At 42.9% G+C, this 11,893-nt stretch overlaps 1 protein-coding gene across 1 annotated transcript in view; it reads right to left on the bottom strand.

Annotated features, from left to right (window-relative positions):
* Positions 1–6,264: 6,264 nt before the first annotated feature.
* The window catches only part of tg (thyroglobulin), a 621,247-nt gene continuing 615,618 nt past the window's right edge, over positions 6,265–11,893 (bottom strand). The window contains exon 50 of the mRNA XM_070888386.1: positions 6,265–6,490. Within this exon, the coding sequence (XP_070744487.1) occupies positions 6,387–6,490 (104 nt within the window). The 3' untranslated portion in view covers positions 6,265–6,386. The remainder of the gene's footprint in view (positions 6,491–11,893) is intronic.

Genomic DNA, 11,893 nt, shown 5'->3' with positions numbered 1-11,893 from the left:
GGGGAGGTGCAACGAGACCTGGTGCAATGAGACCTGGGTGTCATGGTACATCAGTCATTGAAGGTTGGCATGCAGGTACAGCAGGCGGTTAAGAAAGCAAATGGCATGTTGGCCTTCATAGCGAGGGGATTTGAGTGCAGGGGCAGGGAGGTGTTACTACAGTTGTACAGGGCCTTGGTGAGGCCACGCCTGGAGTATTGTGTACAGTTTTGGTCTCCTAACTTGAGGATGGACATTCTTGCTATTGAGGGAGTGCAGCGAAGGTTCACCAGACTGATGGCGGGACTGACATATCAAGAAAGACTTGATCAACTGGGCTTGTATTCACTGGAGTTCAGAAGAATGAGAGGCGATCACATAGAAACGTTTAAAATTCTGACGGGTTTAGACAGGTTAGATGCAGGAAGAATGTTCCCAATGTTGGGGAAGTCCAGAACCAGGGGTCACAGTCTAAGGATAAGGGGTAAGCCATTTAGGACCGAGATGAGGAAAAACTTCTTCACCCAGAGAGTGGTGAACCTGTGGAATTCTCTACCACAGAAAGTTGTTGAGGCCAATTCACTAAATATATTCAAAAAGGAGTTAGATGTAGTCCTTACTACTAGGGGGATCAAGGGGTATGGCAAGAAAGCAGGAATGGGGTACTGAAGTTGCATGTTCAGCCATGAACTCATTGAATGGCGGTGCAGGCTCGAAGGGCCGAATGGCCGAATGGCCTACTCCTGCACCTATTTTCTATGTTCCTACGTTTCTAGAACCTGTACCTCGCCATCAGAACGCTTTCCTTCGGGTTCAAATGCTCTCGGACATGTGTGCACAAATCGTCATACAATTTCTCCGTGGGTTTCATTGGAGAGAGCAGATTCGTCATGAGGCCATATGTTGTTGCCCCACAGACGGTGAGGAAGCGCTCTCTTCCCCATCTAGCTCATTGGCCACAAAGTATTGGTTGAGTCGCTCCACAAAAGTTTCCCAATCAGCTCACTCTGAAAATTTCTCCAGGATGCCCACTGTTCTCTGCATCTTTGGGTTTGTTATCTGTATCTCGTTGCCAGTTGGTTTGTATGGAGAAAGAATCAGACTGAATACTGTGAGCTCAAAGTGACGTGTTTGACCTTAGTCTTTTATTGCAGGTCTCCAGAGTGCCTCTCCAACCTGTGAAGCCTTCTTAAATGCCTGTGCTCCTGAGGGATTATGGGATCCCTTGGGATTCTGGGGAATGAGCCCTCTGGTGGCTGTACAGAGTAAATAAAAGTCCACATATGTATCACCCACTACATTCGAGTCTAAATCATTGATATATACCACAAAAAGGGCCACATTACTGCAAAATTTTAAAGGGGAAAAGTGTGTTAAAAAGACAAGCCTGAAGGCTCTGTGCCTTAATGCGAGGAGTATTCGTAATAAGGTGGACTAATTAACTGCACAGGCAGCAATTAACGAATATGATATAATTGGCATCACAGAGACATGGTTCCAGGGTGACCAAGGCTGGGAACTCAACATCCAGGGGTATTCAACATTCAGGAAGGATAGACAGAAAGGAAAAGGAGTTGGGGTTGCATTGCTGGTTAAAGAGGAAATTAACGCAATAATAAGGAAGGACATTAGCTTTGAGGATGTGGAATCTGTATGGGTGGAACTGCGGAATATCAAAGGGCAGAAAACGCCATGATCTTATTGAATGGTGGTGCAGGCTCGAAGGGCCGAATGGCCTATTCCTGCACCTATTTTCTATGTTTCTATGTTTCTAAAGCAAGGGACCTAGTACTGAGCCCTGTGGAACCCCACTGGAATCGCCCATCACATTACTCTTTCCGTTCTATATGCTTACTGCTGCCTAGTAACCCTGGACACCTATTGCACTTGAGCGTGATTTACATGTGCCCTCCTGAACACCAGGGGTTAGAAATTGCTCCCCGCCCAAAAAGGGGCGCACGCAATCCGATTCAATGTTTTTTAGCGCAGCTGTGGATGTGGTCGTCTCTTGAGCGTAATTCCGCTCTGTTGTTTTTTTTTACTTTGGATCCAGAAGTGGCTCTTGATGGGGTGGTGACTACACAAGAGGTGCAGAAGTTGGGGCGGTGAGTACACTTGAGGGTCAGAAGTTGGGCGGGGTGTGGAGTAACTGCTGTGATGACGTCATCACGGCGCTGCATCACCGTGGCTCTCCCCTTCACTTAAAGGGGAGAGCCTTCGTCATTTTAAAACTTCGGCCCACTGGGCCACCAGGGAGGGTTTTGCCGGGTCAGTCATCTGGCACCCAAGAGAGGGTGCCAGGCTGCCCATTGTCGGGTTCACCTGGCAGTCAGCTGACAAAAAAAAACATGGCGGTAGCGGCAATGCGTCCTCCCCTTTAAGGGAAGCCGCACCGCCATTGCAGAAGGTCAGTTTCACTGGACCACTCAGAAAAAATAGGTTTTGGTACTGCCAGATGGGCCGAAGGTTTTCGGTAGGGAATGTCGCCGTCAGGGGTGTAGATCAGTGGTTCGCACGGTGATGACACACCTAAGACGGATTGGCAGCAGCGGAGCGGTATTGGGGGAGGGGGTCAGGGCACCGCCGGGAAAACTTGGAAGGGAAATTGGGCTATAAGTGGCCGCCAATTTATCAGTGGTAACAGGCCTTAGAGGGGGGAGCATTTTCGGCCCCCAGAATGGTAGAAAGTCTCACTCCAAAATTAATCTTTAAATAGGTCCCTATCTGTTTGAGGCAATGCACATCCCACCCCCCACATCAGTAATGGCTGTGGAAACAGGTTGCACTGGAAAGAACTCTGATCCATTTTCCCATAGTGATCCCTGCCCCTCTCACCCCATTTTACACTAATGAAATGAGCAGTCTGGGTTGGAAAATCTAGTCTTCACTCTCAAGATTTCTGTGTGGATAATGGACACTTGGCCAAACTACCAGAAGTTAACCAGGATCTCCGTCGGGAGTGAGTGCCGATCAGGAGTGGGGGAGGTGATCAGGAGTGGGCTGAGCTGGACCTGGCAACCGTCTTCGGTAAAGCAGTGGAGCCAGGAGGATCACTCTGGCTCCACATTTAGGTAAGTCATTTTTAACAAATTTCCTTTTAGGTGGCAGTTTCCAGTGGTCCCGTTAAGGACTGCTGTTTAGACTAAATGTCGACCACATTTTGCAGAACACAGCCAGTTCGGCACTGGCTCTGTTCAGGGAAGACCTATTATGGAAAGGGAGCCTCAAAGAGGTGTTGGGTCACTTAGTTGTATATGCAAAGGACCTGACGCCTGTTTCAGGTGTAGCGCCTTTACCAATATGATCGGGGGGGGGGGGGGGGGGGGGGCGGTCACACTTACAGCGTAAAATGTGCATGCTTATACCACCCGCTATTTTGGATGCTTTTGCGCCTATTTTACACCTGTAAAATGGCCATGACATCAACAAATTTCTAGGCCCTAGTTTCCTCAAATACTCAATGTCAGAACATAAAAAAGTATAGAATGACATATGAATTATTTGACCTCATTAAGCCCCATCCTTCCACAGAGCATGTACTATCTATTATCCTGCACTCCACCCCTCTCAGTTCATCTTCTGTGTAAATATTGTTTGATCCCAAGGTAATAAAGCAAAACTGCAGAATATTCATCCTTGTCACAACTTCACAATTAAACCCTGGTCTGCTGCCTACCTTAGACATGATTTTCCCCAGCTTCAGCAGCAAAGCACGATCTGGTCTCATAGAGTATTTTATCCTCCCAGTCTATACCTGTTCCTCTTACTGGATAGGTTCCTGATGTCTGTTCTAAATTTGCAAGTTATAATTCAACCTATCCCTTCACAACTAATTCTGTTCCCAGTAGGCTATTTATCCAGTTCCTTTATGAAGGGTTCATCGACTCAGCATCAACTGTAAGAAACTTAAAACACAAAAACAGTGCAATTGTGCATTACAGATCTTCATTATATTCTGCTCAAGAACTGAGACGTTGGCTACAAGACCAAAGGGGAAACAATTAATCCAGGCGTTCGTTCTGTGAATGATTTCATACAAACAGTGGAAACACTAAATCCTCTATTCCAATAGTTGCTATGGTGATGTTACCCTGAAAGGTTGCTCTGCTTTTTCTATATTTTATTTAACAAAAGATGTTGAAACAGCAAAAAAACACAGCGGGGTAGGTCCCTATTTTTAGCACCTAGGCATAAAGCATTACTTGGGCACAGCATGAAGAGGGGAATTGGCTGTGGAAGGCCATATGCTTTCAGTGCAGTGTTCTGCAATACATTAGCCACTAGCTACACGAGGCTAATTGGGAATCCAGATGTCGCTAATTGCATCTTTGATTAGTAAATAAGAAATGAATAATACACAGTAATTGTACATGTGATCTCAATACTCCCTATTTGCACGGCGCATACATATGTACTTTTATCTTTTTGTGTGTGTGTTGATAAAATTGTCAGATGAAAAGCAGAGTATGCAAGTGTTCTTTGATCATTGCGTGTGCTTAACATTCATGGTTACTGCTTATTGGATATCTGCTAAAATGGTGCATAACACGGATGAAAATATCAGCACCATGGAAACACCAGCTATGGAGAGGGAAGCTGTGAGCATGATCAGCCTAACCAATCGGAATCACCGGTCCAGGCCAACGGGGAAAAGAAAACCTAACCAATACTAAGCAGCTCCAATAGGGAACATCATGGCAAAGGGCAAGTAGCACCCAACCACAAGCAGAGACGGGTCTGGCGAGTCTTGTTGTGCAAGTCATCATTCTCAGCAATCACTCTGATGAAGTCAAAGTACTGCTAGCAACTGTTGGAAAAAACTTAGAAGCTTAGAAGGGAATCAAGGGATATGGGGACAGTGCAGGAAAGTGGAGTTGAAGTAGAAGATCAGCCATGATATTATTGAATGGCGGAGCAGGCTCAGGGGGCTGAATGGCCTACTCCTGCTCCTAATTCTTATGTTCTTATGTAAGCTGCACTAAGTAAGATGTGCTGTGTCTGATGAGCTCATGTCAAAAATTCAAACTTTGGTGAAAGAGAAAAACTGCAAAGTCTCACACTGAACGACGGTAGATATTTTAAAAATAAATATACATGTGATGTATCTTTACCTGTATTGTGTGTGAGGCCTTTTCTACTAAGATCAGGGCATGCGGCTAAAATAGTGTCACCGCAGCCACACCAGTGGTCACAAGTCAGTGATTTCTATTGGACAACACTCTCTTACTGGAGCTCAGCCATAAATTAACGGAAGGCTCCATTTTGTATGTGCGATCCTTCCTTCCCAATCTTATCTCTTTGTGCTGCCCTAAGGCAATGCTTTTCTGCCCAGGTGCTGAAGTTGAAAGTCTGCCCCGGTGAATGCAATAAACGGAAAACCTTTCTATAAAACATGAATTTTATTTCCACCCATGAGGTGATTGTAATCAACTTGTAATTGACACTCTGTGTTTTTATGGGGAGCCATCCGGCATCCCCAATGATACTGAGTTTTGTCACTAGTTGGGAATATTCACCACGTAAATGTTTGCTATAATTTGGAGGCAATTCTTATCTCAATGTCTGTAGTGCTGCTGTAATCCAAATGGGAAATTAAACCCAATGAAAGCTGATTTTAACTTGCAGCATTGGAGGAACGCGGGTGGCAAGGGAAACGTCATTGAATGGAAAGGAAAATTGGACATTGTGGACCGGCTGATCCGCTACCACCTGATTTCAACCATGACGAAAATCAGCCTAGTGCAGTCTCACTGGCCTGGTTTACACTAAGCCTATTTTCTTGAGGGTTTTTTGGCCAAATAAATGAATAACTAAACATTTGAGATCATGTGTTTTTATGACATTAACGTTCTGTGGTTTTAGCAGACACATGGACTGAAAATGGGCCAATGTCTCTAAAAACAGCAGATCAAGAGTATCTCCATACCAATGAAGCGTACGCTAATGTTGCATGGAAAAATATTAGATTTAAGTCTTCTCCATATATGTGAAAGCTCCCAGCTCCCACATAATTAATCCTCAGCTGATCATTTCTATGATGTTTCGCCATGTAAAACCATGGAGTATTTCTTAATCTCAGAGTTTTCCTCTGTTTACAGTCTTTTATTCGCTCGTTTTCAGAGACTACCAATTAAACAGCGAATAAAATCTAGACATCTGCCCCGTCGCACTATGCAATCTAAAGAATTAATAAGCCAGTTACCGAGTAGGCTCATTAATGGTGAATTTATGTAAATGAGGTCAGTGCTGATACTTAGACAAAGGAACCACACAGTAACCACAATGTTTTAATGACAATTGTTTTATTTCACTATTTTTTATATTCTCTTTTCTGCGAGTTATGGTAAAATTTTTAAGATAAATCAGAATTAATGTTTGAAATCTTCAATGATGGAGACATTTCCATTTTAATTGTAAGTTTCCTTTGCCTGTTGCGGTTGTCTTTGCGTGATCGGTGACTGGAGCACTGGTTCACGTTGATCTCTGCTCAGCTTGTTCTCAGTGATATTGTCTGAAATATAACATATAGATTAAAGTTACAGGGCACAAAACAGCTGCTTTTGTATCAGACTTTGGTTAATGTTTTAAATGTGAATAAAGTTTGGATTGGATAAGAGTGGTAATACTCACTGACCACTTACAGTGATCTAATACACAGGTGATAGTAAAAACCTGAACACTTGAATAAACTATACATATACATGCCCAGTTGTACACACATGCACACACCTGCCTATATATCAACAGTTCACATTGCTCAAATGATATCTCACTATGTAAAGATTCTTTGACATGTCTTGACAATCCAAGCTTTTCTTTCTTTCACACACATACAGTGAAAATCAAAAAATGGCCATGATATTATATAGACTATAATTGGTCTGTAATCACTTGTTATCATGTGCTTTCTTTGCATTAATGTAGCACCTTTACTATCCTCACAAAGTATTTCCAGGATATGAATGAGAAAAGGCCATTCAGCCCATCAAATTCAGTCTTTCCACAGTCCATGTGCAAACTCCCCTATCATAGATTCTACCCACACCTTTGAACATCTGTGGGAAAAAGCTACATAAATACTCCTTGATTTGTAAAGTTAATCAGACAAAACTCCATCTTTAATTTATAGCCTTTCATTCAACTATTTCCTCCTTCCCTCCCCTACGCAACAATAGCAGTGTTTAACCGGGAGCCAATGTAGGTCAGCAAGTACAGGAGTGATGGGTGGGGCATTTAATCACTTCAGTCTATAACTTGCAACCACCTATCCCATTCCTATTCAGCTGGTCATTCAGCTCCATTTTAAAGGTGTTAATCAACTCAGCCTCAACCACTTCTCCTCATGGCCTCTCTCCCTGCATTGTCACATCTAAATGTTTTCGAAAAAACTATTTTTTCAATCGCGCTTTAATTCCACCCCTGACTTTTTCAGCTCTTCCTTTTACCTTACTTGAGACTTGCTTTCTTTTTAGCAGTTACATGAGTGTCAGTCACTCTCTGGTGCCTCACCCAATTGGTATTCTTCACATGGGAACTTACGGAGTGAGTGTTGGCTGCTATTCCAGTATGGGTGCCTCATAGAGGAGCTTGATTCTTTCCTACCCCTACACCTATGCACTTGCACCGAAAGATCTGAAGTGCGCTTTGATCTTACTGGGATGATGATTTCTGACCTGTGCTGAGTGAGCTGATCTCAGTCAGAGTGATGGAGGGGGAGCTACCATTGGGTAACTGAGAAGAACAAAAGAAGTCCCGTTCACCCATCACTCCTGTACTTGCTGACCTACATTGGCTCCCGGTTAAACAATGCCTCGATTTCAAAATTCTTATCCTTGTTTTCAAATCCCTCCATTGCTTCTCCTCTAGCCCCACAACCCCCCGAGATATCTGCGCTTCTCTAATTATGCCCCCTTGAGCATCCCTGATTATAATCGCTCAACCATTGGTGGCTGTGCCTTCTGTTGCCGAGGCCCTAATTCCTTGCCTAAACCTCCGCCTCTCTACCTCTCTATCCTCCTTTAAGACACTAATTAAAACCTGCCTCTTTGACCAAGTTTTTGGTCACCTGCCCTAATTTTCTCCTTCTGTGGCTTGGTGTTAAATTTTATTGCCTTATAATACTCCTGTGAAGCACCTTGGGACGTTTTACTATGTTATAGGCACTATTAAATTGTTAATCATAGAATCATAGAAAGTTACAGCATGGAAGGAGGCCATTTCAGCCCATTGTGTCCGCGCCGGCCGACCAAGAGCTATCCAGCCTAATCCCACTTTCTAGCTCTTGGTCCGTAGCCCTGTAGGTTATGGCACTTCAAGTGCACATCCAAGTATTTTTTAAATGTGGTGAGGGTTTCTGTCTCTACTACCCTTTCAAGCAGTGAGTTCCGGACCCCCACTACCTTCTGGGTGAAGAAATTTCCCCTCATATCTCTGCTAAACCTCCCCCAAATTACTTTAAATCTATGTCCCCTGGTTGTTGACCCCTCTGCCAAAGGAAACAGGTCCTTCCGATCCACTCTATTGTTGTTGTTGTAGTACTGTTTTTATTTCTAATCGCTACCCAATGAATCCTATCAGAACATGTATGTCTTTGGATGTCGGTTTTATGGGTTGGGCTTTTCCAACACCTCTCCTGCAGCAATTAGCTTGACAGTAGTTTCCATAAACAGGCCATGTCTCTCACAAAATGAAACCAGGGACATCTCACATCTCTACTTAACTATCATAACGCATGATGTATTAGCCTGTCAGATATTTGAATATATTAGCATCTTTTCCCACCAGCAAGAGAACTTAGGAACTGTATATATAATATACTGTATAATATATAATACTATATCCCAAAATATTATTTTCTGAAAGAAATCTATCTTAATTTGCATTTGAATGAATCAATACTAACTGCTTCCACTGTCTTCCTAAGGAGCCTGTTCTATAGACTGACTACTCACGGAAATAAATTTACGAATGCAACCACCCTGCCTGTATCAGTTAGACAAAGCATCTCATGCCCCTATTTGTATTTAGTGAAGGAACGGACTCCATTTGAAACATTTGTTCCTACCATTTTAGATATATGAACCGACCAAGACAAAAATTCTATGTTTGTCACAGTCAGATGAGACAGGATTGGGTTCAGGTGTGATGCTCATCATAGTTGAATAGCCTGCTGACATTCACATTTTAGGCTCACACATGAAGAGCTAACACTTTGAGCATGTTACTAGAGAGGGACTCTTGGCACGTTGCATGATCTCACAGCTTGAATCAAGGTCAAGAAAGGACAGTAAAATCTGGGAGTGTGGGAACCTGATCTAACTGTTCTTTGCAAAAGCACAGTGAACTCTCCGAAAATTTGAGAACGATCATTAATTTTCTTTTGCCGTAAAAGTTTAAATCTAGCCAACCCAGGAGTGAACAAAAGGATGCTGTCTGTTCCCTAAATAGCCTAGGACATTTGTAATCTGACATCTGTGTGAGTCCTCAAAGAAAAAATGCTAAAAAACAGTTGGTGCATTTTTTCATCAGGAGGTGTGGATCTCTGAATAGAACCAGTCTTTTCTTAGAAGAAATAATATGAGGCTCAGGAACTATGTCTATGAGCATTTCAGTGACTTAACCGTCTGCATAGATCTAACTTGTATCTTTATTTTCCCTCCTTTTTCTGCCAGCTTTATCACCTTCTCTCTTGCTTTTCTGTAGACATTGACTCCTTGCTTGGGTACAATGCATGATCATCAGTTACCTTCCACTAGCCCATCAAATTGTATGAGTCCAAACATTGAAGGGCAGTAGACTATTTGACCACATAAGGCTTCATGCCCAAACCCACTTCTGTCCTCATTCACCATTCACTCACACATATTCGCATACACAGGAGGAAGTATCCCTGGATAAAAAGTAGAGTCCTTGATAGATCCTCCCTACCCAGGGGTGATGTGCAAAATTGTAGCATCCTACTGTATCCTGGGCTATCACTAAACTCAGAGTATACCAAGGATCAGAAGTTATGATCTTTCTGATTTGAAAGACTGAACTGCTCACCATCTTAACCATTCCATAGAGCTGGCTAGGGATAGGATCCAGGGAAGATGTCAAATGTACCTTTATGTGTACTTCTAGCTGAGAACAATTAGATGGAACCAGAATGAGAGCAGGTGATGGCTGACTGGTGTTTCAACACAACCTGAAACTCTGCAGGGCAATGGAATGGAAGGACAGGAACTTTAACCCTTGGCTTCCCTCATGATGAGTTCTTGATCTCATCCAGGCCATCTGAGGGAATTGGAAGAGTGGGTGGAGGTTGGGTCATTGAATATATTTAAGGCGGAGGTAGACAGATTTTTGAGCGATAAGGGAATAAAGGATTATGGGGAGTGGGCAGGGAAGTGGACCTGAGTCCATGATCAGATCAGCCACGATCTTATTAAATGGCGGAAAAGGCTCAAGGGGCCAGGTGGCCTACTCCTGCTCCTATTTCTTATAAGATAAAGAGGAGGAACAGTGAAGGCCAGGCCAGTAAGAGTGATGCTTTGTGTCTTTGCATAAGCTCTGTGGCCATTTATAGAATCCCATTGGTACAATGTTAGGAGCAGGCTATCAGCTGGCATTCTTGCTCAAGGGATAATTGATGTGGTGGGAGGCAGGGAGGAGAGATCATAAAACTTTGGAAATTAAAGAATTACAGATGAATGAACAGAGCATTTGTCTTTTGTTGGTATGTTTTTAAGGTTGCTGAGGATATAGAATGATAGAATGATACAGCACAGAAGGAGCTCGTTTGGTCCAACGTGCCCGTGCTGGCTATTTGAAAGAGCTATCCAATTAGTTCCACTTCTCTGAAAATGTTTCCCCTTTAACATTTATCCAATTTCCATTTTTAAAGTTATCATTAAATCTCCTTCCAACACCCTTTCAGGCAGTGCATTCCAGATCATAACAACTTGCTGCAGAAAAAATAATTCTCATGCGCCTTTGGTTGATTTGCCAATGACCTTAAATCGGTGCCTTCTGATTGCTGATCCTTCTGCCACTGGAAACAGTTTCTGCTTATTTACTCAATCAGAAAACCCTTCATGATCTTGAACACGTCTATTAAATCTCTCCTTAACCTTCTTTGCTCTAAGGAGAACAACCCCAGCTTCTCTAAGTACGTCCACGTAACTGAAGTCTCCCATCCCCTGGTAACATTCTAGTAAAACTCCTCTGCACCCTCTCTGAGGACTTGTCAACCTTCCTAGAGTGTGGTTCCCAGAATTGGACACACTACTCCAGCTGGATTACTGGAATACTGCCATTACATCCAATATGTGGTACTTGGGGCATTGGGGTAAATTTTACAGCTTGACACTCATAGCACAGAGCTTCATGAGACAGATGTGCACCTAAGGGATTTGTGATTGGCGGTCAGTGTGCCCGATTCATGGCCTGCAGTTTACCATCTATTCATTTTAATGGACAGAAAATCATGCAGATCACAAATTAGGTGCAGTCACCTCTTTTCCAAGTACCTGAGATACACTCCCATGAAACTCTGCTCCACGAGTGCTAAATCTTATAATTACCTCATTATTTCCAGTATACAGGTTTTGGAATACTTCCAGTATTATGCTGCTATTAAAGAATGGAAGACGTTGCATTTATATAGCACCTTTCATGACCTCAGGACATCCCAAAGTGATTTCCTGCCAATGAAGTACTTTTGAAGTGTAATCACTGTTGTAATGTCGGGGCAAACAGCAACCAATTTACACACAAACAGGAATGAGATAAATGACCAGATAATCTGTTTCTTGATTTCACTTAAAAACTGAATGAAAAAGAGTTGTTCAAGTATTTTACCAGCAAATACATTGACATTTCAGCAATGGATCCTCTATTTCATGGTTACATTTCATAAAATGTTCTGTTAATA

This window comes from Pristiophorus japonicus, chromosome 1, assembly GCF_044704955.1.
Source record: "Pristiophorus japonicus isolate sPriJap1 chromosome 1, sPriJap1.hap1, whole genome shotgun sequence".
NCBI classification, from domain to species: domain Eukaryota; kingdom Metazoa; phylum Chordata; class Chondrichthyes; family Pristiophoridae; genus Pristiophorus; species Pristiophorus japonicus.
Note: the sequence above shows the minus strand (reverse complement) of the source record. Positions and strands in the feature narration are given on the sequence as shown.